The sequence below is a fragment of the Numenius arquata genome, chromosome 11 (assembly GCF_964106895.1).
Source record: "Numenius arquata chromosome 11, bNumArq3.hap1.1, whole genome shotgun sequence".
Taxonomy (NCBI): domain Eukaryota; kingdom Metazoa; phylum Chordata; class Aves; order Charadriiformes; family Scolopacidae; genus Numenius; species Numenius arquata.
The window spans coordinates 21,862,539-21,887,743 of record NC_133586.1 but is presented as its reverse complement, the minus strand read 5'-3'; the positions used below and the strand labels follow the sequence as shown (position 1 = coordinate 21,887,743).

General features: G+C 59.5%; 2 protein-coding genes across 2 annotated transcripts; one reads left to right on the top strand and one right to left on the bottom strand.

Annotated features, from left to right (window-relative positions):
- Positions 1-4,836: 4,836 nt before the first annotated feature.
- Positions 4,837-16,384, top strand: LOXL1 (lysyl oxidase like 1). The gene is made up of 6 exons (XM_074156171.1): positions 4,837-5,899; positions 12,912-13,020; positions 14,890-15,027; positions 15,410-15,566; positions 15,672-15,767; positions 15,973-16,384. Exons 1-6 carry the CDS (start codon positions 4,837-4,839, stop codon positions 16,090-16,092), a joined length of 1,683 nt encoding a protein of 560 aa, XP_074012272.1. The 3' UTR covers positions 16,093-16,384.
- A 5,706-nt stretch (positions 16,385-22,090) lies between these two features.
- LOC141469930 (zona pellucida sperm-binding protein 3-like) lies at positions 22,091-24,698 on the bottom strand. The gene is made up of 9 exons (XM_074155750.1): positions 24,342-24,698; positions 23,751-23,869; positions 23,564-23,667; positions 23,157-23,334; positions 22,947-23,067; positions 22,744-22,835; positions 22,473-22,609; positions 22,302-22,391; positions 22,091-22,215 (listed from the first exon to the last, which is right to left on the bottom strand). The coding sequence occupies exons 1-9, from the start codon at positions 24,696-24,698 to the stop codon at positions 22,091-22,093; spliced, it is 1,323 nt and encodes a 440-aa protein (XP_074011851.1).
- Between the last annotated feature and the right edge of the window lie 507 nt (positions 24,699-25,205).

Genomic DNA, 25,205 nt, shown 5'->3' with positions numbered 1-25,205 from the left:
GCTCCATCCAGAGGTTTCTCCATGTAATTGCTCTTGAATTTTCCATTATTTGTGGTGTTGCCTGGCTTGGGGAGAAAGGAGGAGAGGATGCACCTCACCCCAAGCTTGATTTTTAGTTTTATTACCCCAGATTGTAATTTTTCCCCCCTCTTTCCTTGCCTTCCTGCCTCAAGATTGGCTCTAGGAAGGAAAGAGCTTGCTCAGCCCTCGTTCAGCTTTGGAGCTTCTTCCCACAGGATGACAAATTCATGGAGGAAAAAAGACTTTTAGGGACAAGACGAACCAAAAAGTCCCTCTGCCACTAACTTCTGGGGGATATAAAGCATCCCTCCATGCTCTGCCTTCTCCTATACCTGCCCTGGGAAACCAGGGATACAAAGCTTGAGGGGGTTTTTGTGGGGCAGCGGGTTTTGGCAGGCTTGATGTCTGGGGATGACAAATCCACCTTTCCCCGGCTTAGAAATCACCCCACGCTTAAAATCAAGAAGCGGAGGGTTGAACGGGGGATTTTGAAGGCCTCAGTGGTACCTGCTGACCTCCGTGGTACCTGCTGACCTCCGTGGCTGTCGGCAGCTGGCAGAGAAGAAGTTAAGAGCAGGAAGGGGAGGTAAAAACAGGGCCACCCACCCAGGCACAGGGGGGAAGGGACCGAGCAGGGGACACCCCACCTCCCTGGTGCTCCGTCCCAAAGGACAGCTGAGACCTGGCACGCTCATAGCACCTAAGCGGAGTGTCTCAGCTGCAGCTTTCCCAGCGATCAGACGGACATGGAGAACATCAATTTTGATTCTTTCCTTTTAACCTTGATATTTTTTTTCCTTTTTTTTTTCCTTTTCTTTATGGCTGGGCAGAGCAGAGTCATTGAATCACATGAAAAGGAGGTGATTCCCCTGCAGTGGCAGCACCAGCAGGTTTCCTTGTCTGGTGAGGCTGCAGCATCTCTATGTCTGGCTGCTTTTGGGGGGGGGGGGCGGGGGCGGGAAATTAATAACAAGAGACTTGGCTCCGGCAGGGACATGTGTCTGTCCTTGTCCTCTGTTACCCACTTAGCTGGGAGGCCTTGGTCACATCCACTCCTCCCCGTACGCAGCAGTTGAAGAGATGATGGGGGATGCTGACCTTGCTCCCGGGGCTTGGTGGTCCTTGGTATGGCAGGAACTGGAGAAAAGAGGGGAATTTCTGCCATAAATGGTTAAAAATTGCTTCTGGGAAGTGTCTGCCATTCCCTGGAACAGCCTGTTTTGGGGCAAGAAAGCAGAGATTCAAGTTCAATTAAATTCCCCTTTTTTTCTCCCACCTGCTTTCCCTCAGCTGGCTGCCTTGAAAAATCAAATCCATCTTGGTAAATCCATGTTAAAACGGATTAAAAAGGAAGTAGGAAAATCCTGAGAGCACATTTTGGTGTGACTTCATCATGGATGGAGGCAGAGGAGCCTTCAGGCCATCGTGTCCCACGGTGACCACGTGTCCCCCTTGATTCAATAAGGTGGCACCCAATTACTCACATGACTGATTATTTCAAATTGCCAAAAAATAACAATAACAGAAAACCAGGTTTTAGGTAATTAAGTTGCTAAGTAATTCAGTCACTGGGGAATAAAACAAATTCACTGTACTGGTAATTATTTCTGCAAGAGGAAAGTGGAATGGACAGGCTGAGGGGTTAACCGAGCCTGAAACCTGGAGGTTGAGCCCAAATGATGCTGTGGGCGGCACATTCCCCAGGCCAGTGCTGCCTCAGTTTCCCCGACTTCACCTGTCCCTCTCTTTTTGGGAGCCACCCCACGATGTCCCCAGCTCTGGTGCTGGATATGGGGCACCCACATCCACCCCCTTATAAAAACAGAGGGTAAGAAAATGTTTGGGGGGGGGCGCGGGGTTCAGCCCCTCTGCCCCTTTCTCCCACCCCACCTGGGGAAGGGGTTTCTGTGGGGCTGGGGTGGGAGAAGCCACTGCGGGGGTGGCTGTCCCCGCTGCTGTCACCCCAGTTGCGGTGGCACGGCAAGCGTGGGCTGCTGGCACCATCTAGTGGGGGTGGGACCCCCCCATACAGCAGGAGACGGCCCCTCCTGTCACGTCTTGGTGGCCCAGGGTCCCGCTTTGGGACAGATGCCCTCTGGCCACCCCTTTCCTGCATCCTTTCTGGGGATGCTGAACCCACATGGGGGCTTTGGGGATGGGGGGTGGGACCCTGCATCTCCTTAACCCTCCCTGTTAAGGGTTATGGGGCTGGTGTCCTGTCCCCTTGGCCACCACATCCTGGTGGCATCTCATGGGGAGCTGGACAGGGTGCGGAGCCACGTGGGAACCCCCACCTTGAACCAAACCTATAGGGAGCCCCCTCACCATCCCTCCATCCTGCTCCTGCCCCACAGCGGGGTGGGGGGAACCCTGTCCCTGCTGCGTGTGTGTGTGTGTGTCCCCACACTACATCACACCAAGTCCTGTCCCCACCCAAAAAAAAACCTGGTTCGGGTGATGCGGAGGGGTGAGACCCATAGCCAGCCCCCCATGTCCCTGTCCCCAGTGGGGACAGGCGGCTATGGGGCGGGGGGGGTGTGGGAGGAGGATTTTAGGCCAGGCTTTCCTTCCTGGCCAGCGCCGCGCTGCCTATTACATCAACTCTGGTATTTCCAGTCCCTGCGGGGAGAAGGGAGGAGCGCGGGCGGGAGCAAGGAAAAGCCAAGAAATATTGGGGGATGCAGGGATTTGGGGGTGGGGGGTGTGTCCCAGGGAGGGGATTCAGGCCCTCCGGTAAGGTGCGGTGTTGGGGTCCCCCGTGGTCAGGCTGGCCTTGGTCCCTGGTCTCCTCCTGGCTCCATCCCCGGCTTCAGGGCTGGGAACCAAAGAGGCAGGAGGGGGGGAAAAGGGGAAAAGGAAAAATCTACACGTGGAAAACACACGTCCCTACGGCCGGGACTTAAAGCAACAGGAAAGTGCCGGGAGGCACAAGGGCAGCTCAAGGGACAGTGGGGGGTGGGAGCGGTTGGGGAGGGGGGGGGACACCCCACCTTTGGGGGTGCTGCCTCAGTTTCCCCAGGGTGAAAGATGGAGGGAAGGATGCTGCAATGCTTTTTCCCAATCTCATTTCTGCCTCAAAATAACCCCCAATCGATGCCAAGCTGGGGTTGTGGGGCTGTAAAAAGTCGGGGGGGGGTGTCGTCTCAGGGGGTCCCCAGAGGGGGGACGAAGCCCCGGTGTTCTGTTTGCACAGATGATGGGGAGAGGAGCGAGCCAGGGCGATGGCCCCTGTGTGGTGATAGATTTGGGGTTCCCACGGGCTGGATCCAGCTGGCAGCGGGGTTGGGGACCCCCCGGATTTGCTCCTCAGGTCCCCCCTTTTCCTTTAATATTTCCAGCCTTGAGTTACAAACTGGTGTCTGGTTTTATTCCTCCCTGGAGCTCGTTAAAAACATTTTCTGCAGGACCCATCCTCATTTGAGATACGTCAAGGCGAGGAAAAAAAAAAACCCAAATTCCCACAGAGAAACAAATTCTGGGGGAAATCTCCCTTTTTTTTCAGGCACAGTTTCCCCTTTGAGACCTATCAAAAGCTTTTGCGAGGGAGTGAAGGTGCTTGTCCAGGCCCTCACCGTGGTATCAAGCCTCCGTGTGGGTCAGTTACTGGTACGAATTTGGGTCTCTTTTGGGGAAAAACGGGGTCCTTCCAGCAGTGGTGTGGGGCAGGATTGCATCGCATCGCCCTGTCAGTGCTTTCCACAAGCCTGATTCTGATTTCGAGGCCGTTGTATAACACCAAAACCCACAGAATTTGACCCGGGGTTAAAAAAAAAAAAAAAGTATAAAAAGATGAAATTTCAGGTGGTTTTTTTATCCCGAGTGGATTCATTTTGCATGCAGCCAGCACCCTGCAGCCCTTCCTCCTGGCTCCCAGTGGGCAAGATCTGTACCAGAGGCGGTTCCTGGGACCAAAACCTGCAGAATTCCACCCAAATATTGAAGGTGTTCATTGTGCCAGGGTTAAAAAAAAGTATCAAAAGCCAAAACTTCAGGTTTTTTTTATCCTGAGTGGATGCACTGTGCATGCAGCCAGCACCCTACAGCCCAAGTCCTGGCAGGCAGGATGCGTGCTGGAGGCGGTTCCTAGGACCGAAACCTGCAGAATTTGACCCAGATATTGAAAGTGTGCATTGTGCTAGGGTTAAAAAAAGTGTAGAAAGCCAATATTTCAGGGTTTCTTAATCCCGAGAGCACCCTGAAGCCCTTCCTCCTGGCGGGCAGGATCCGTGCTGGATGCAGTTCCTGGAACCAAACCCACAGAATTCCCCCCAAATTTTGAAGTCGTGGACCATTTCAGAGTTGAAAGCAAAAAAAGGTGTAAAAAGCCGAAATTTCAGGGTTTTTTTTATCCTGAGAGCACCCTGGGCAGGATGCGTGCTGAAGGCGGTTCCTGGGACCAAAACCCACAGAATTCCCCCCAAATTTTGAAGTAGTGAACCGCTTCAGAGTTGAAAAAAAAAACCCAAAAGACCCAAAAAACCACAAAAGTGTAAAAAGCCGAAATTTCAGGATTTCTTTTTTTTTTTTTTACCCCGAGTGGATGCTTCGCGGTGGGCAGGATCCCTGCTGGAGGCGGCTCCTAGGACCCGGTAGCGCCGCTTCCACACACACACACACCCCCCCCCGCCGCCTCCTCCTCCTCCTCCTCCTCCTCCTTCTCTCTCCCTCCCGCCCCCCCCCCCCCCCCCCCCCCCCCCCCCGGGGCCCCGGCTCCGGCTCCGCTTCCCTCCGCCGCCGCCGCCGCCGGGGGAGCGCGGCCGCTCCGCCCGCCCCGGGAGCCGCTCCGCCGGGGGCTGGCGGCAAGGGCTTACCGGGATGGAGCGGCGGGGAGCAGCCTGGGGGCTGTGGGCAGCGTTGGGCTGGGGGCTCTGCCTGCTGGCCGGCGGGCAGGAGCAGGCAGGCGGAGGGCAGCCCTGGAGGCAGCTGATCCAGTGGGAGAACAACGGGCGCCTTTACAGCTTGCTTAACACCGGCGCCGAGTACGTCCCGGCGGGGCAAGAGAGACCCGGAGGCAACCGGTTGCTGTTGGCGGGAGCGGTGACGGGAGGAGGAACGGGCAGCGTCCGGCGACAGGCACCGGCCGCCCCGCCGCGACCGGGCTCGGAGACGGTGCGGGGACAAACGCGGCATCCCTTCGGTTTCGGGCAGGTGCCCGAAAACTGGCGTGAAGGACCGGTGGGCGACAGTACGGCTTCCCAACGGCTCCGGCCCGCTGGCCGCTCCCGCCAACCTTCCTCCTCCGCCTCATCCTCATCCTTCGCCTACGCCTCCGTCGGGCAGCCGACGTACCCCCAATTCCCTTTCGCCGCCCAATACGAGCCCTACGAGGCACCCCGGGCGTACGACGAGGCGTTCACCTATTACCGTAGCACCGGCACCGGGGGAGCGGCCGTGGCTTCGGCGGCGGCGGGTGCCAGCGTGGTGTACCCCTTCCAACCCCGGGCACGCTACGAGGACTACGGGGAGGAGCAGAGCCCCTATCGAGCCCAGGGTTACTACCCAGCAGCCGAACGCCCCTACGTGCCCGCCGCCCCTCAACCGGTTGATGGGCTGGACCGCCGGTACTCCCATAGCTTGTATCACGACGCTGGGGGTTCACCGGAGCAGGGCGGCCCAGACTCGTACCCCAACCAGCAACCCGCCGGCCATGGTGCGGCACCGGCAGATAACCTGCAAGCTCCCGGCGGGACGGGGTACGGGGGGGGCCAGTACCCACCTTACGAGCCGCAGCCACCTTTTCGGGCGCTGGAGCCTTACGGGGTTCCTCGCCCCGAGTCCTACCTGCCTGCCAGGAGCCCCGAGATGCCACAAGGTGTCCCTGATAGCCAAGCCCGGGTCAGCGTGGGCAGCGTCTACAGGCCCAGCCACGGCGGACGGGGTGAGTCTGGGGAGCACCCTGGGGTGGGTGGCAGCTCCCTGGGGTGGGACGGTGCCCTGGGGGCTTCCTTACACACCACCCAAGGAGAACGAATCCTCGAGGTACCCACATCTGGTGCCACTCGCTCTCCAAGGATGCTGCCCCTGGTGCTATGGGGACAAATGTGACCAAGGGGTCACCAAGGGGCTGGGGCTGTTGGAGACCCTGCATGTTTTGGGAATGATGTTTGAGGTGGTGAAAAACGGGGAGGAAGGGGAAGGCGTGCGCAGGGGCACATCGCAGCAGGATCTGGGCTTGAGGTGCATCTTGGCCGTGTCCCAGGTCATGCTGTGCTTGTGGCACGGATCTCTGCCATGTCCCAGGTCATCTGGCATTTGTGGGGTGCATCTGCCGTGTCCCAGGTCATCTCATGCTCATGAGGTGGGTCAAGTACTGCATCCCAGGTCATCCCATGCTTTTGTGGTGGGTCTGTGGCACGTCGCAGGTCATCCCACCTTCATGGGGTGGGTCTGTGCTGTGTGATGGGGGCACACTCTGCTCAAGGTGGGTTATGCCCCATGTTCTAGGTCATCCTGCATTGGTGGGATGGGTCTGTGCCGTGTCCCAAGGCCGTCCTGCCTGCGTGGGGTGGCTGTGTGCCATGTCCCAGGCTGTCCTGCCCATGTGGGGTGGCTGTGTGCCATTTCCCAAGCTGTCCTGCCCACGTGGGGTGGCTGTGTGCCGTGTCCCAGGTTGTCCTGCCTGCGTGGGGGGTGGCTGTGTGCCATGGGCTGGGGACACACCGTGCTTCTGGGGATAGGACAGTGCTGTGTCCCAGGTCATCCAGGCCATGTGCCCTGTGCCAGGGCAGACTCAATTCACGGGGTGGGAGGGGGATGGATCTGTGCTGCCTCACCCGAGACTGATCACCCCCACCGGGGCCGCAGCAGTGGACCAAGGTCGCAGCAGGGACACTGTCACTTCACGTCCTACTGACCCTGATCCTGATGAAATCCTGTGGCTTTTGGCTGAGGCTTTGCCCAGGGTGTTTTTTGCTCCGTGGTGAAGTTGGAAGCAAGGCTGGAGGGCGTGAGGAGCAGCAGCCTGGGGGATCTGTTCCCTGCCTGTCCCTTGGGAAACCCATCTCAGCTGGAGCCTCTGACCCGTCTGACCCCATAACCCATTCAGCCCCATCCCTGGTTTTTCTGAGAAAAGCCCATCCCGGAGGGTTCGTACTGGGGGAATGGGTCATCCCAGCCCTGCCCCATTGCGTGCGAGCGAGTAAACACAGCAAGAGCAGCCGGGCTGGGTCAGGCCGAGGTCTCGCTGACGATGTGTGGGAAAGAGCTTGGGGACGAGGTTTGTGCGGAGAGGATCTTCCTCCAGATCTCTGCCTGCCTCGCCGGGAGCAGACGCTCCTGCTGGGCGAGGGATGGAGGGGTGAGGGATGAGGGATGGAGGATTGAGGGATGCAGGGAAGGAGGGGTGAGGGATGCAGGGATGGAGAGGCAAGGGATGAGGGATGGAGAGGCGAGGGATGAGGGATGGAGGGGTGAGGGATGAGGGATGGAGGAGCGAGGGATGCAGGGATGAGGAATGGAGGGGCGAGGGATGAGGGATCTAGGGGTGAGGGATGCAGGATGAAGGATGGAGGGGTGAGGGAAGAGGGGTGAGAGATGGGGGATGGAGGGGCGAGGGATGCAGGATGAGGGATGGAGGGGCGAGGGATGCAGGATGAAGGGTGGAGGGGTGAGGGATGCAGGGATGGAGGGGCAAGGGATGCAGGGATGAAGGATGGAGGAGTGAGGGGTGTAGGGATGGAGGGGCAAGGGATGCAGGGATGAAGGATGGAGGGGTGAGGGATGCAGGGATGAGAGTTGCAGGGATGCAGGATGCTGGTGGTCCCATGTCTCTGGGGGGGATGCCTGGGGATGGCTGCCCTGCAGGTGACCCAAGGCGACAGAGGGAAATGGGAAGATGCCTGCCAAGATGGTCTCCTCCCTGTTGGCAAAGGCTGCGTTCTTCAAGGATCCCTGGAAGCTGGGCCAGGAGGTGATGGTCCCACAGCGCCATGGCTCTGCCAGGGGGATTGGGGTGTCCATGAGTGGGTGGACAACTCTTGTTAGCCAACAAGCCCATCAACAGGCCACCCTCCGCCCTGTGCAGGAGCTCCCAGCCTCCTTCTTCACGTTTTTTCCTTAATAAATCTAAAAAAGACAATAAATATCCTCTGACCAGCCCAGCTCTCTGGGGCCACCCCACTGTCTGGCCTCTCCTCTGGGTCACCTGCTTGGTCTCCAGCCAAGCTTTGTTTGGAGAAAGCTGTCACCTCCTTGGGGGTCACCATAAAAAACCAACCCCAAGCCTGTCGCCTGCAGGGCCACCCTTCAGGCAGGTTTCTTAATTGATCAAAACACTTTATAAAGCCGAATCAGATGGTAATTATGCGGCTAAGCTCTTTAAGAGACTCCTAATCCCACCCGGCTCCGCCAGGAATGTGTGGCATTCCTGGCCCCTTGCTGGGGCACCTGGGGGGTTAATTAAGCAATTAGATCCCACTGTCTTTTACCAGGGGGTTTACTGGGGCTTGCGTGAGAAACATGGGTTGTCCACCTCCCTCCATCCAAACCAGCTGATGTAGACACCTTGGAAGATGAGAGTTGAAATAGTTTCCAGCCCTAAATCTGTAGGTAACCAGGCTGTGGGAGAGGTGGGAGAGGAGGATCATGCATGGCTTGGTCAAGAGAGGGGGATAAATGCAGCAGATCAGGCTTTGGCAAGGAGATGGGGAGGAGAACCAAAAGTCTTCAGGTCTCCTGCTCACACCCACTGCAGAGAACCCAAGTGTCACCCAAGTCTTCCCCAGGGGCCAAATCATCTCATGCAAAGGAGGTCTTGGCTAGTGAAAGCCAAGCCCACGTGGCATCTAAACCCACCCCTCCTCATGGGGTTCAACAAAGGTGCTGGTTCTTACCAGTGCTCCCCAATCTTGACCAAACCCCAGGAGGCATCTCCAGGGGCTTCCTTACCCTGACCTCTGCCCAGACCCCTCCTCTCTGCTTTCCTCTGTCTCCAGTGGGATTTTTCACCTTGCCCTTGTGCAAAGGGGTCATCTGGGGTTGGTTTTTGAATGGGAGGCGGTTTTGGAAATCCCATGGGGTAATGGGGATTTTGGTACCCACTAAGCTTGAGTTGTGGTGGCACCTGGGGATGCCATCACCTATGGATGGGGCACTTGGGCCAGGAGATGACAATCTTGCTGGGAAAGTCTCCCTTTTGTGGGCGCAGGGATGGGTTTGCGTTGATGTTGTTGCTATCTTCAGGCATTTAACAACCAGCTGGGGATCCCGAGAAGATTTGGTGGCGCTGGGATAAGGTGGAATGGGATGAAGGAGTGCACCAGGACGTGCTGGAGGAGGGATGCTGCAGGGATGGGATGGGATGGGATGGGATGGGATGGGGTAGGATGGGATGGGGTAGGATGGGATGAAGGGGTGCACCAGGAGGTGCTGGAGGAGGGATGCTACAGGGATGGGATGGGATGAAAGGTTGCACCAGGAGGTGGTGGAGGAAGGATGCTGCAGAGATGGGATGGGATGGGATGGGATGGGATGGGGGGATGAAGGGGTGGGTCTTGGTCACTCAGGGGTGTCCCCACGTCCCTGACCCCACTGTTCACAGCCACCCTCTTCAGTGGTCTCTGCTGGACCGGGCACAGGGAGGTGAAGCAGCCACCCCCTCGGAAAACTGCTGGAGCCGGGATTTTTTCGGCTAAGCCCCGCACACCTGCACAAACAGCGCAGCGGGGAGCAGGCCTGCCTTTTTTTATTATTCTAATTTTCACGGTGAATAAGAAGGAAATCTTCTCTGGCAGCTCCCCGGGGCAGGCCGGGGGGCGGAGGAGGAAAAACAAACATTTTCTTGCTGCGCTTGTCCCTTTTCAGAGGCAATAGCGGGGGGCTGCCAGGCCCCCTGACTTGCAGGAGGTGGGAAAGTGCTGGCTCAGCAAAAAAAAAAAAAAGGAGCAGGATTTGGCCAGCTCCGGATGGGGACAGTTTGGTGCCCTGCTGTGATAAGGGGACATTTGGAGCTGGATCCTGCCATCCCATTAACCCCAGCAGTGCTGGTGCTGGCGGTTGGACCCATCGCTGCCGGGCCCCAACCCAAAACCAGGCGTGAGACCCTACAATAACAACGGGACCGTCCAGGGCGAGCCCCGCCGTGGGGGGAAAATAAAACTCCCCGTTGGTAAAGGAGTCGGGTTTCTCTCCGGAGCGTCCAAGAATTTATTATAAACAACAGCGGGGAGGAAAAGCTGTTTTCTAAATGATGACAAATGTTCCTCTCGCAAGCGGGACGGGGCCCAGGGGTCCCTCTCTGTCGATTTTTTTTATTATCAATTTTTTTAAGGTGTGTGTGGGGGTAAAAAGTCCTTCCAAGCTCTCCTGGTTTTCCCCTCCTTGGCGTGCGTGGTTCTCCCCCCTCTCCCCCCCCGGGTATTACATCAGCAGCGATGACCAAGCAAGCGGGGCAGGAAACGAACTCCAATGGAGTGACGTGATCCCTCGAGGGAAGGCAGGCCAAGAAACAAGAAGGCATTGTTCTTTTTTGCCCACGGAAAAAAAAAAAAAAAAAAAAGAAAAAAAAAGGGAAAAAAAGAGTAGGGGTTGGGAGGAAACATGCTGGAAAGCGTCTGGGTGCAAAAGGAGGAGCTGGCATGGTGCTCATGGGGAGGGTCTTGCTGACTGCCCCTGGGAAAGGATGGGGCTGGAGACCCCCAGTCCCTTGAAAAGGGATGGGGACAGGGATTGGGATGGGGATGAAGATGTTGGGGATGGGAATGAGGATGGGGATGAAGATGGGGATGGGGTCAGGGAGGGGGGTGAGGATGAGGATAGGGATGGGGATGAGGGTGAGGGGTGAGGAGGGGATGGGGATGAGGAAGACAATGGGGATGGGAACGAGGATGAGAATGGAGATGAGGATGAGGACAGGGATGAGGACAGAGATCGGGATGAAGGTGGGGATGAGGACAAGGGAGGGGTGAGGATGAGGATAGGGATGGGGATGAGGGTGAGGGGTGAGGAGGGGATGGGGATGAGGAAGACAATGGGGATGGGAACGAGGATGAGGATGGAGATGAGGATGAGGACAGGGATGAGGATGAGGACAGAGATGGGGATGAAGGTGGGGATGAGGACAAGGGAGGGGTGAGGATGAGGACAGAGATGGGGATGAAGGTGGGGATGAGGACAAGGGAGGGGTGAGGATGAGGATAGGGATGGGGATGGGGATGGGGATGAGGGTGAGGGGTGAGGAGGGGATGGGGATGAAGATGAGGGTGAGGGGTGAGGAGGGGATGGGGATGAAGATGGGGATGGGGAGGGGGGTGAGGATGAGAATGGGGATGGGGATGGGGATGAGGAACACAATGGGGATGGGAACGAGGATGAGGATGGAGATGAGGATGAGGACAGGGATGGGGACAAGGATGGAAATGAGGATGGGGTTCAGGATGGGGGTGAGGGTGAGGATGGGGACAGGGATGGGGCTGAAGATAGGGATGGGGATGGGGACGGGGGTGAGGATGAGAATGGGGATGGGAATGAGGGTGAGGGGTGAGGAGGGGATGGGGATGAGGAAGACAATGAAGATGGGAACAACGATGAGGATGGAGATGAGGGTGAGGACAGGGATGAGGATGAGGACAGGGATGGGGACAAGAATGGAAAAGAGGATGGGGTTCAGGATGGGAGTGAGGGTGAGGATTGGGACGGGGATGGGGATGAAGGTGGGGATGGGGATGGGGAGAGGGGTGGGGATGAGGATGGGGCTGGGGCTGAGTGTGAGGGGTGAGGATGGGATGGGAATGAGGATGGGAATGAGGATGAGGATGGAGATGAGGATGAGGATGGATGAGGACAGAAATGGGGATGGGGATGGGGACAGGGATAGGGATAAAGGTGGGGATGAGGAGGAGGATGGGGATGGGGACGAGGATGGGAATAAGGATGGGATGGGGACAAGGATAGCAATGAGGATGAGGATGGGGATGGGGACAGGGATAAGGACAGGGATGAGAGCAAGGATGGAGATGAGGATGGGAATGAAGATAGGGATGAAGATGGGGATGGGGATGAGGATGGGGACAGGCTGTCAAGCTGGCAGGAAGGAGAGGTGGTACGCAGAGATTGTTGCGGAGCAGGGCTTGGCTTTGCAGAGGGCTGTGAGAAGGGAAACTGAGGCACGGAGTGCCTGGGGAGCATCTCCCCCATCCTCATCCGTCCTGAGGGGCAGACGTAAGGATGCTTTTCCAGGGCGGTGATCCCGGAGGAGCCTTTTGGAAAGGGAGGTGTGAAAGGGTATTCCTGGGTATGTGTGTGGGGGGAAGCGATGACTCCAGCTGAGCTCCGTAATTCTTTTGGAAAGCAAGGCCGCCCCCACCTGTCCCTGCGGCTGTCTGTCTGTCTGTCTGTCTGCAGCTCACTCTGGCTCAGCCCCAACCATGGGGCAACATTGGGAACTAAAGGGGAGGAGGGATAATGGCAGGGGGGGCCAGGGGTTAGCAAAGCCCCCCACTTCCACCCTGGTTTGGGGGTGAAAAACATGAAACAGGGCAGGAAATTGGGACTCCCCTTTTTGGGGGGTTCTGTCACCCCCTGTCCCTTGCTGCAATGGATGAGGGGAGGCGGGGAAATCGGGGGGACCCCAATAACCCCTTGCAGGGTGGCTGAGCATGGCAGTCGACCAGGGCTGGATGTAATCGCTTCCAGGAGGACGGGCTGGGAGATCCCGCTGCAGGAAAATGGAGGATTGGGATTTGCCAGCAGGAGGCGGGAGAGGAAGGGGAGGGGAATGGAGGATTTTCTGTCTGCAGCTGAAAATTGAAAAAAATGTGGCGGTCACCAAAGCGAACCTTCCCCATGAGGTCGGGGCTGGCTGCCTCGAGGCTGGGACCGCTATGTCCCCAAGCCAAGCCCTGTCCGCAGGTCCTGTCCCCAAGCCCTCAGGGCTGTCCCCATCCTCCTGGCAGGTCTCCCCGACTTGGTGCCGGACCCCAACTACGTGCAAGCATCCACCTACGTGCAGCGAGCTCACCTGTACTCGCTGCGCTGCGCCGCCGAGGAGAAGTGTCTGGCCAGGTAGGAGCAGCCCTGGGGTGAGCTGTGTGTCCTGGGGCAAGGGGATATGGGAGGAGAGAGGGGGGTCTTGGGGTGAGGGGAGATGGGGACATGTAGGGGGATAGGGAAGTCTTGGGGCAAGAGGACAGTGGGACATGGGGGGACAGAGGTGGTGTCCTGGGGCGAGGGGAGATGGGGATGTAGGGGGGAGAGAGGGGGGTCCTGGGGTGAGGGGACACAGGGACAGAGGGGAAGAGTAGGGGGTCCTGGGGTGAGGGGAGATGGGGACATGGAGGGGAATAGAGAGGTCTTGAGACAAGGGGACAGTGGGACACGGGGGGACAGGGTTGGGGTCCTGGGATGAGGGGACACGGGGACACAGGGGGAGAGAAGTGGGTCCTGGGGTGAGGTCAGATGGGGGCATGGAGGAGGATGGGGAGGTCCTGAGACAAGGGGACAGTGGGACACAGGGGGACAGAGGTGGGGTCCTGGGGCGAGGGGAGATGCAGATGCAGGGGGAGACAGGGGATTTTGGGGTGAGGGGACACAGGGGAAGAGAGGGGGTTCCTGGAGTGAGGGCAGACGGGGATGTGGGGGGGAGAAAGGGGGTTCTGGGATGAGGGGAAATGGGGAGACAGGGGGGGAATAGGGAGTTCCTGGGGCAAGGGGACATGGGGACACAGGGAGAGAGGAGGTTCTGGGGCGAGGGGACATGGGGACACAGCGGGAGAGAGGGGGTTCTGGGGTGAGGGGAGATGGGGAGACTGGGGAAGAGAAGGGGGGTCCTGGGATGAGGGGACATGGGGACACAGGGGAAGAGGGGGGGTCCTGGAGTGAGGGCAGATGGGGATGTGGGGAGAGAGGGGGTTCATGGGGCAAGGGGACGTGGGGATAGGGATAGGGAGCTCCTGAGGCAAAGGGACAGTGGATGGGGATAGGGAGATCCTGGGGCAAAGGGACAGTGGGACATGGGGGGACAGAGGTGGGGTCCTGGGGTGAGGGGACATGGGGACACAGGGGGAGAGAGGGGGGTCCTGGAGTGAGGGGAGATGGGGATGTGGAGGGGAGAGAGGGGGTTCTGGGATGACGGGACACAGGGGGAGGAAAGGGGGCCCTGGGGCAAGGGGAGATGGGGAGATGGGGAGAGAGAGGGGTGTCCTGGGGAGACAGGGAGTGGGCAGGCAGGGAGAGATCGTGTGGGGCAATGGAGGATGTGCAGGTGGGGAAGGAGGATGAGGGGAAAAGGGAAGGGAAGAGGGAAGGGGGAGGAGGAGAAGGATGGAGAATGAGGAGGAGAGAAGGGAAGGGGAAATGGTAGGGATGAGGGAAAGGGAAGGGATGGGAGAGTAAAACTGATTTCAGGTATCTTGGAATATTCCAGTGACACACTGCATTTTACAAGTACTGAAATATTTGTGTACTGTAGGAGAAAATGTGCTTAAAATTCAGAGAGAATTATTTGAAGTGTTCTTTTTTCTGAAGGGGGAGAAAAAAAAAGGAAAAAGGAAGGGAAGGGAAGGGAAGGGAAGGGAAGGGAAGGGAAGGGAAGGGAAGGGAAGGGAAGGGAAGGGAAGGGAAGGGAAGGGAAGGGAAGGGAAGGGAAGGGAAGGGAAGGGAAAAGGGAAAAAGGGGAAAGGGAAAAGGGAAAAGGGAAAAGAGAAAAGCTAAGCAAAGCAGGAAGGAAGGTGTCTGGTGGGTGCTGCAGGGCAGGGGGCCTTCTCTCCTTCACCTTTTTTCACCATCTCCTTTTCTGGGGAGGAACCTCTCCCAGCAGAGATGCTCACTGGGGATCTTCCTCCCGTGGGGTCTCAGGGTTGAGTCGAGGGGAGGCTGGGGCCAAGGGGAGGGGGGGGCGACCTTGGTGGCATTGACCCTCCCTGATGTCCCCAGCACCGCCTACACCCCCGAAACCACCGACTACGACGTGCGGGTGCTGCTGCGGTTTCCCCAGCGGGTGAAGAACCAGGGCACGGCCGATTTTCTGCCCAGCCGGCCCCGCCACAGCTGGGAATGGCACAGCTGCCACCAGTGAGTGTCCCCATGTCCGTCCCCCGCCCCCCCAGCCCTCCTTTTCATGGCAATTTTAAGGCTTTTTTAATGGCCTGGCTTTCTGGGGGCTTTGCTTTGAGATCTTTGGGGGGGAAGTGTGTGTGTGCATCACCTTGCTTTGCATCTATGTCCCTAAAGCCACCAAGCTCCTGCAATTAATGTCCCCAAGGAGGAAGCTGGTGTGGACCCAAGGATGATCCCAAGGGTCTTTTCCAACCTGAATGATTCTATGATTCTAAGACCCAGGGTTGATGAGGAGCCCCCAAAATCACATCTGGGGAGGGCATGGTGCCATTTGGGAGGGGGTGGTGGTGGGGGGTATCACCCTGATTGTGTCTGTGTGTCCCCCCTCCATTCCCAGGCACTACCACAGCATGGATGAGTTCAGCCACTATGACCTGCTGGATGCCACCACGGGGCGGAAGGTGGCTGAGGGCCACAAGGCCAGCTTCTGCCTGGAGGACACCACCTGCGACTTTGGCAACCTGAAGCGTTACGCCTGCACGGCCCACACCCAGGTGCTTTTTTTTGGGGGGGGGGGGGAGGGAAGATGCTCAAAGGGCTCTTTGGGGTTCCCCCCACCCACCCCAGTACATCCTGAACCCCCTTTTTCTCCCCCCCAGGGCTTGAGCCCCGGCTGCTATGACACCTACAATGCCGACATCGACTGCCAGTGGATTGATATCACGGACGTGCAGCCAGGGAATTATGTCTTAAAGGTGGCCAGGGTCCTTGGGGGAGATTTTTTTCAGGGGCAAAAATCACCAATTTGGGAGCGGCTTGGGATCTTCTCAACAATGGGGTTCGGGACCACACACCTTTTTTCAGTACCATCCCTTTAATGTGGGTTTAAGCACTGTTTGTCCTCCCACTTACTGATTTTTAAGGGTGATTTCTCTTTCCTTCCTTTCCCCCCATTTTTAGGTTCAAGTGAACCCCAAATACATCGTCCTGGAGTCGGACTTCACCAATAACGTGGTGAGGTGCAACATCCATTACACCGGGCGCTACGTCGCCACAACAAACTGCAAGATTTCCCAGTAAGGAGACGTCCGTCTGTCCTTCCCTGTCCTTCCCTCGGCAAAAAAACCCCACCCAAAATAGAGATGGGGGTTGGACCCGAGCAGTTTCATTCCATTTCTCCTCCCCTTCACCTGAGTTTTCTGCATAAGCATCCAAAAAAAATGGCTGGATTTGGGTTGGTGTCTCGCTCCCTTTGGGTTGTTTATATTGAATTTCCGTGTTATTCCAGGGAAAAATGAAGCAGTTCCAAAAGAAACCTCCCCCCCCCCCCAACTCTGCTTTTGAAATAACATTTTTAAATGTCTTCCCAAGCACATTTCGCCAAATCTGTGCGGTTTTGGTTTTTTTTTTTTTTGTCTTGCAGATCTTGATGGGAGCAGGGCCAGAGGGATGTCACCTGTCCCAGCCTCTGTCCCCTTCTTGACAAAGTGCCTGAGCTCCAGAGCCTCCGGAGCCCATCACCAGCTCCTCCAGACACCGCCACCCCCCCAAAAAAAACCTGCCCCCAACCCTCATTTCTTCACGTTAAAAGAAGGGGAAGCGAGAATGACTCTTTGAAATATTTTTTTATACTTAACTTTTCTTTAACCTTTGGGGTTTTTTTGGGTTTTTTTCTCCAAATTTCCTAAGAGAAACCGATGCCGAGTTTTAGCTGGAATAAAGGCAGGGGCCGGTAAATGCTGTATAAATGCTGTAAATCGCATATTAGCAATATGTAGTCTTTAACCCCTTTGGCATATTTTTTTTTGGGGGGGGATAGATCTCTGGCGATGCCGCCTCTGGAGGTGGGGGGGGAAGAAGACAGCCTGGATTTGGGGGTGCTGCGCTGGCAGGGATGCTGGACCCCTCTTCTCAACGCTGGAATGCTCTGGAAGGTGCTGGAAATCCCGTCACCTTAACGGGGACATTGATCCCTCTGTTTGGCTTTGAAAAATAAGGAGGGAGCCCTTGAGATGACTGGAAGTCTTGTATTATTATTATTATTAATAATAATAATATTTTTATTATTTTCACAAGCTTTAAAATCAGAAATCATTAAAACACGTTGCTTTTGAGGGTTCGGTGTTTAACTGAGGCCACTGAAGGATGTCCCAGGATGTCCCCAGGGCCAAGAAGGGGATGGGGACCTCTCCTGAGAGGTGTCCTAAGGGAAAGTCAATGGCTTTTTCACCTTGTCCTTTAATCCTGGATGGGGGAAGCAAAGGGCACAACACATGGAGGAAGGGAGAGGGGGGGGAAGGATGCACCCCTCTCAGGAAATCCCAAATGCCCCGGCTCCCTGCCCTGGCTGGGGAGGGGGTGTGGGACATGGCAGCCCCCCTGGTGACATCCTTGGTGCTTTGTGCCCTGCCAACAGCTCCTGCCCCCCTCCCTGTCCCCTCTGACCCTGCCAGGTCCTTTCCCCTCCTGCCACCCTCCCTGTCCCCTCTCCTGTCCCCCATTGACAGCTCCTAGCACCCCTACACCACCTGTGTCCTCTCCCACCTTCTCCTGTCCCCCTCTACATGCTCCTGTCGCCCCCCACCCAGTCCCCCCCTTCTCCTGCCCCTCTTTACCACCTCCTGTCGCCCCCCCAACCCTGTCTCCCCTTTTCCTGTCTCCCATTGCCAGCTCCTGTCCCCCCCTACGCCTGTCCCCCTGTTTCCATCCCCCATTGCCAGCTCCTGTCCCCTCCACACCATTTCCTCCCCTTCTCCTGTCCCCCTTTGCCAGCTCCTGTCCCCTCCACACCACATCCCCCTCTTCTCTTGTCCCCCATTGTCAGCTCCTGTGCCCCCCACCCCTGTTCCCCCCTTCTCCTGTCTCCCATTGCCAGGTCCAGTCCCCCCATCCCTGTCCCCTCTTCTCCTTTCTCCCATTGCCAGCTCCTGTCCCCCCCTATGCTTATCCCCCTGTTTCCATCCCCCATTGCCAGCTCCTGTCCCCCCCACATCCCTGCACCTCCCTTCTTCTGTCCCCCATTGCCAGGTCCTGTCCCCCAGAGACATCCCTGTCTCCCCTTCTTCTGTCTCCCACTCCCAGCCCTTGTCCCCTGTGTCAGAGAGCTGAGACACGGGACATCCCAGGACAGAGATGCTCCATCCAAGGGGGTGCTCACCTTGTTCCCTCTCCTGCCAATGGCCTCTCAGGCTCATCGACCTCTGAGTCAAAATCCTTTAGCTCACAAGGTGCTCCTGCTTGTTCCCATGGCCCTAAGTCCATCCCCGTCATCCCCTCAGGATCGCTATGAGCTGCCATTGCTGTCCCACCATTACCTTGAGCGGTGCACCCCAGCCTTGTGCCCTCACCCCACCTCAGACATTAAGTCTGGCCTGGTCCATGCCAGCACCCCACGCTTGGGGGGCAAAAGCCACCAGACCCCACCTCCAGCGAGGGTCCCACAGCCCTGCTCCCCCCGGCTCTCACCCCCCCAAACCCCTCCGAGCAGCACTCGGGGGGCTGGGAACGACCGCTCGGCCCCCGGTTGCCCATCCCAAAGGGGACCCCACCTGGAATACTGTGTCCAGCTTTGGAGTCCTCAACACAGGAAGGACATGGACCTGTTGGAGCAGGGGCAGAGGAGGGCCACGAAGATGATCAGAGGGATGAAGCACTTCTCCTATGAGGACAAACTGAGAGAACTGGGGTTGTTCAGCCTGGAGAGGAGAAGGCTCCGGGGAGACCTCATAGCAGCCTTCCAATATCTGAAGGGAGCCTACAGGAGAGCCAGAGAGGGACGCTTTGTCAGGAAGTGTAGTGACAGGACAAGGGGTAATGGTTTTAAATTGAATGAGGGGAGATTCAGATTAGATATTAGGAGGAAATTCTTTACTGTGAGGGTGGTGAAGCACTGGAACAGGTTGCCCAGGGAAGTTGTGGCTGCCCCATCCCTGGAAGTGTTTAAGGACAGGCTGGATGGGGCTTTGAGCAACCTGCTCTAGTGGAGGTGTCCCTGCCCATGGCAGGGGGGTTGGAACTCGATGATCTTTAAGGTCCCTTCCAACTCTAACCATTCTGTGATTCTATGGTTATATGATAACAGCCCCCAAGTCCCTTTCCTCAGGGCTGCTTTCTAATACCTCATCCCCTAGTCTTGATTGATAGTGGGGATTGTTCTGGCCCAGGTGCAGAACCCTGCACTTGCTCTCGTTGAACCTCATGAGGTTCACCTAGGCCCACCTCTCCAGCCTGTCCAGGTCCCTCTGGATGACATCCCCATCCCTCTGGTGTATCGACAACACCGCACGGACCACGCTGCCTACGGCGTCGTAAGTTTCTTCCTGTCCTCTCGGGCAGCTGCGGGCTCCCCGGTGCGCAGCCTCCTGTCCCAGATGCTTCGCAGGGAACACCGGGAGGTGGCTGGGAGCGGGGGGAGGCCAGCGATCCCCTTAGCCCCACGCCGGCCCCGCGGCCGCTCTAGGACCATGCCCGGCCCCGACGGCGTGCCCTGCACACGCCCCGCCCCGCCACGCCCCGCCACGCCTGGCCAATCCCGGCTCGAGGCAGAGCAAGGCCCCGCCCCCCAATCCCGGCCCACCCTTTCTCGCCCCGCCCATCTCCGTTTACGCCCAATAGCCACCCGCCGCTTCCATCCGGCCCCGCCCCCGCCTCGCCCAATTGCTGCCCGCCCCTTCAATCCGGCCCACGCCGCGCCCATCACCCCGAGCTCCCGTCCCTGCCGGCTTTGGGCCTGAGCCGGGTCCGGGAGCGCCCACCCGCCGTCCCCGGGGCTCGACAGCGCCTACCGGGGCGGCGGCAGCGGGGCTGGGACCCCACGAGACCCCCGCAGCGGCAGAAAGAGCGGGGCCCCAGGGGGGGCCGGATTGAAAGGACGGGCCGTGATTGGGCGGAACGTGGCCGGTGGGGCGGGGCCGTATTGAAGGAACAGATGGGGATTGGGTGGAGCGGGGCCGAGGGGCGGGGCCGGATTGAGGGTCGGGCTGGCATTGGGCGGAGCAGGGACGGGGGAGGCGGGGGGGGGGGGGGGGGGGTGTGACGCCGGATTGAAAGGACGGGCCGTGATTGGGCGAAGCGAAGATGAGCGGGGCGGGAAGGGGTGGGCCGGGATTGGCGGGGCCGGGCACCGCCTCGGGTCGTGATTGGCTGGGCGGGGAATGGTGGGGCGGGGTCTGTAGGACGCATGCGCGGTGGGTTCTGGCGGCAGATCGGCGCGGCGGCTGTGGGGAGCGGAAGGTGCTGCCGCCCCGCGGGCCTGAGGGCGCCGGTGAGCCGGGCCGGGGGGCGCCGGGAGCGGGCCTGGGCAGCGCTGGCGGCTGTAGGGACCTGTGTGGGGCTGGGCCGGGTGTAGCTGGGGGGAGCCGGTTGGGTCTTGTGCCCCGCGGGGGAGTGTAGGCCGCGTTCAGCCGACTGCCCCCCGGTGGGGTCGGGCAGCGGCGGTCCCCGGAGGTTCGTGTGTCGTGGGGCCCGCAGGCGTAGGGGAGGTACCGGCCGCTGCCCGTTGGGGGTGTCCCGAGTGGGGCTGGAGGCGCAGCGGGAGCCGGGAGACGTGGGGGACCGGGGCGCGGCTCCTCCGGAGGCTGGAGGAATAATAGAGCTAAAAACAATAATAAAGCTGTTATTATAAAGATAACGTGTAACGATAAACGAAGCGCGGTAAAGCATAACCGACTGTGCTAAAGCCTTCCCGGGGCGGGTGGTGCCCCCGGGGCCGGTTCACCCCCGCCGGAGGGTTGGTCCCCCCGTTCCCAGCGCTCCGTCCCGTGGCTGCGGGGGGGGGTTCCCGCCCCCGGTGCGGGGCTGCTGCAGCAGCCGAGGGGGTTCCCCTCCCGGGGGGGGCTTCGGAGTTGGGTTGAGGGCGACGGAGCCGGCTCTTCCCGGGTTCGGCACCCCCGAACCAGCCCCGGGAGCGGGGCTGGGGGGTGCTGGGGCTCAGCCCCATCCCCTTTGGGACGGGGAACCGGGGGCCGAGCGGTCGTTCCCAGCCCCCGAGCGCTGCTCGGAGGGGTTTGGGGGGGTGAGAGCCGGGGGGAGTGGGGCCGTGGGACCCTCACTGGAGGTGGGGTCTGGTGGCTTTTGCCCCCCAAGCGTGGGGTGCCGGCACGGACCAGGCCAGACCTAATGTATGAGGTGGGGTGAGGGGACAAGGCTGGGTTCTGCGCTGGGAAGCGCCGCTCAAGGTGACGGTGGGACAGCGATGGCAGCTCATAGCAATCCCGAGGGGACGGCAGGGATGGATTTATGGCTGTGTAAACAGTGGGAGAGCCAGGAGCAGCCCGCAGCGGAGGGGTGCGGGAAGATGCTGGGCTGGGGCTGAAATATGGACCCTGGGGCAGAGGTTGGGGCTGAAATAAAGAATCAGGATCGTTCAGGCTGGACAAGACCTCTAAGATCATTGAGACGTCGATGCCTACATGTCTTTTAAATACCCCCAGGAATGGTGACTTCACCGTGTCCCTGGGCAGCCTTTTCCAGTACTGGGTAACCGTTTAGGTGAAGAAATACTTCCTAAAATCCAATCTAAACCTCTCCTGGTGCCACTTGAGGCTGTTTCCTCCCATCCTATCGCTTGTTAATAACGTGGGGCTGGAGCTCAAAGAGATCTCTTGGGGCTGAAATGGATGCTGGAGGGGAAATACAGACCCTGGGGTTGGGGCTGACCCACCGTTGGGGGGGCGATGATCTGCTGGAGCATCCATTGGTGGGGCTGGCACAGCGGGAGCTGCACTAGCCCATGGGTGAGCCAGGGCCATGATGGGGGTGGCCCCTGGGCCCCGGCTCCTTGCCCAGGAGGGAGCCCCTTCCCCCAGGAGCTGTGGCCAGGCGGGGACACAGCTGGGATTCCTCTAGGGTACTGTTCCCAGTGTCACCCATGAAAGGGGCAGCTCCCACAAGTGAGCCCCAGGGAGGGTTGACACCCGGGTGGAGATGAGGGGGACCCCACCTGGGAGATGGGGGGCTCGGGGATGGGTGCTCCCTCCCTGACAGGGTCACCCGGCCCAGGCACGGATGTCCTCACGGTGCCATGGCATCACGGAGGCAGTTTGTCCTTCCCAGGCTTTATTGGTCTCTCGCCCCACGCTCACGCTGAGGTGCGGGTGCACCTCCTGTACCCCACAGCCACGGCCAGCACCGCCCCGGCCAGCCCCACACCGGCCACCGTGTACATCAGCCCCGTCCCCACGCCGGCCACCGCCGTCACTCCACCTGCAAAACCAAGGAGGGTGGGGTAGAGCTGTTAGTGCTTGTCACCAGGGCCACGGTACGGGGTCTAGTGGCCAGCGGGGACTCACCCTGACCCCCCTCCTGCTGCTGTCCCACGGCGCTGGGGTCCCTCGAGAGGAGCACGGGGCCGATGACCACGTCGGCTTCAGCCTCTTTCCCTGGGGAGGAAGGAGCGGTGAGATGGGCTCGGTCCCCGCCCCCCTTCATCGTGTCCCCTCTGTCCCCGCGGGGGACCTTACCCTTGGCATCGTGGCGGCGGAAGCGGCGGCTGGGCCATCGGTCCAGGGGGCTGAGCCTCCGGGAGAGTGCGGGGGACTCGCAGTTGCCCATCTCGCAGCAGCTGCAGATGTCCCGGGTCCCTTCCACTGGTGACCAGCTGGAACAGGGTGGGCCCATCGTCACTGGAGCCCCAGGGAGCATTGGTGTGTCCCTCCCCCCCTGCCCCAACCCCAAGTCTGGGTCCGTGGTGCTGGTGGGGACCATCCCCATCCCGGGGTGGTGGCTACTCACATGTTTCTGGCTTTGTTGAAGGAGCAAGCTTTGTTCAGGGGGTCCGGGGCTTGGTCCACTGGGGTCACCTTCAGGTGGCAGGTGATGTAGATCTGCGGGGAGGGCAGGGGAGAGAGGTGAGGACCCACTCCTGGGGGGGACACCAGCTTGGTTTGGGGTTGGCAGGGACACACACACGGACACACACACACATGTAGCCATACCAGGTTCCTGGTGTCCCCCGCGAACCTGAAGACGTCGATCCTGAAGCGCAGCATGTCCTCCCGGGGCCGGGGGGTGATGAAGGCAGAGCTGGTGTCATCCAACCTCCCGTCAACCAGGCACCTGGGGTGGGATGGGGACAATGTGTGTGGGAGGGGTGGGGGTGTCAGCATCCCGGTGGGTGTCCCCCCCTCCCTGCCAGCGGGGCTCACCCGTTGTAGTCGATGATGGTGTAGTGGGGTGAGGAGTCAGTGCCGGGGCTGAGGGCAGCCACGCAACTGTCTACGAACAACCGCAGCGGCGTGTGGCTCTCGGTGGCCACCTCCGCTTGGATGTTGAGGACGTCGCCCAGTTGGAAGCCAGTGAAAGGTCTCTCAGCAGTCCAGTCCTCTGCAAGACAGCACCGAGGTGACCAAGGAGGGTGGCCCTGGCTGTCCTCAAGTTCCCGTGGGACCCAGAGCCAAGGCTCAAGCCCAGAAGCAGGAGTGCTGGCGTTTGCCATATGGAGGTGGGGTTGGCTTCCCCGGTGGGGTGCTGGCTCCCTGAGCTCCTCCGTGCTGGGAATAGGGTGGAACCCCCCCCCCCCGCAGTCCGCAGGTCGGGATGGCTTCCCACCTACCGTTCATGAGGCGCAAGGAGAACACCAGCCTCTCCTCTGCCGACAGCGTGGAGCTGAAGGGAGCCCAGGTGGGACGGATGGCGCTGCTGCTGACGTTCTCCCTCCTGGGCAAGGACCCACCGTCATCCATCAGGACCCGGCCCCCGTGCTGGTTCCCCAGGGACACCGAGGCGGGGGGACACCTTACCTGGGGTAGTGGCACTCGATGGGGATGACGGCGGGGTTGTTGCGGATGATGACGGGGTTGCTGGCGGGGCTGGGGTCGTAGTTGAGTAGCGTGCGGTAGATGAGGGAATCCGATGTGATCTGGGCAGGAAAGCATTGGGAAGCCGGCGGAGAGGCCACCCCACCTCCCGCCACCACCCGGCTGCATGTCCAACTGGGAAAGGAAATCCAAAGAAAAGGGCGGGGGGGGGGGGGGGGGGGGAGAAGGCTGGAAGCCAAGGGAAAAGGGGATGGAGAAGGAGCCCTGCTCCCTTCCCCAGCGAGCTGAACTTCCCAATGGGCCAAAACACGAGCGAAATGGGTCTGACACGGGGGCTTTGCACCATCGTGCGCGTGTCTCCAGCCGAAAGGGCAAAAGCCATTTTGGGGGGGAAAAAAAAAAAAAAAAAGAAAACACTGCGGTTTGGGGGAAATACCTGCTCGTTCTTCCCCTAGGGTGCTCCCAGAGGGATGCCCGGTCCCGCAGCCTGGAGCTGCTCTATGGGGGAGGTGAAGGGATGCCGGGCTGGATGCTGGGGCTGGGGGAAGGTCTGAGGGAGGAACGTGGTCTTACCTGCACGATGCTGCCGCACTCGTGGAGGCCGGCAGTGAAGATGACGGTGTTGAGGGGGGGCGGGTTGAGGGTGGAATGCTTGCAGGCTGCCGGCCCCAGCGTCAGGTCGGCGGCGTTGACCAGGCGGCCGGTGCCGAAGAGGTCCCTGTGCACCGTCACCACCAGCTGAGCCTCCTGGCACTGCACCGTCACCGGCCGCTGGCTGGTGGCGATGGCTCGAGACTGGGGGTCCTCCACCCAGGACCAGGGGTGGGGTTCTGCCCGCGGCCCCCAGGAGAAATCCCAGGGTGGGTAGGCAGCCACCTCGCCTGCCGCCCAGCAGAGAAGAGCCAGGATCAAGCCGCTTTCGGGTCCCATCCCTCCTTCTTCCAGCAAACCCCGGCACAGAGAACCGGGGCTGATCCACCAGCCTTTATATCCCCCCAGGAGCGGGAGCCCTCCGCCCCTGGGCTACCGTTTGGGGACCAATGGCACCCAAAGGCCAGCCCTCCTGGGTGCGGGGCCAGGGGAAGGCACGACCGAGTCATTTCCGGGGTGCTGGGACCCCCTGTTCCTGGGCTGCCCAAGGCGAGGGAAAACATCCTCGTCAGCCTCTTTGGGGACGTTGTTTATAAAACTCAGCAGAAGCCGGAGACGGGGAGACTGGTACAAAGTGGCTTGTTTAGGTTATAAGGTGATAAGGGGCTTCTCAAGGCTGCTGGGGAGGTGACAGGAGCGGGGTCTGCGATCCCAATCCGGGTGCTTCCCATCCCCCCCCCCTCCCCCAACCCGGGACTTCGGTTTTGTGCTGGGATGCTGACGGGGGGACCGGGAACCCACATGCTGACAGCTCCAGCCCAAGCGGGGGCTTTCAGCATCTCCCCG

Bases quoted from the DNA above. Each gene is read 5' to 3' on its own strand.
- LOC141469930 (XM_074155750.1), bottom strand. From the start codon at position 24,698: ATGGGACCCGAAAGCGGCTTGATCCTGGCTCTTCTCTGCTGGGCGGCA. The intron at 22,836-22,946 runs GTATGGCTACAT...CCCTCCCCGCAG, and splicing joins CGGGGGACACCAGGAACCTG to ATCTACATCACCTGCCACCT. The intron at 22,216-22,301 runs GTGAGTCCCCGC...TTGGTTTTGCAG, and splicing joins GCAGCAGGAGGGGGGTCAGG to GTGGAGTGACGGCGGTGGCC.
- LOXL1 (XM_074156171.1), top strand. From the start codon at position 4,837: ATGGAGCGGCGGGGAGCAGCCTGGGGGCTGTGGGCAGCGTTGGGCTGG. The intron at 5,900-12,911 runs GTGAGTCTGGGG...TCCTCCTGGCAG, and splicing joins GCCCAGCCACGGCGGACGGG to GTCTCCCCGACTTGGTGCCG. The intron at 15,768-15,972 runs GTGGCCAGGGTC...CCCCATTTTTAG, and splicing joins CAGGGAATTATGTCTTAAAG to GTTCAAGTGAACCCCAAATA.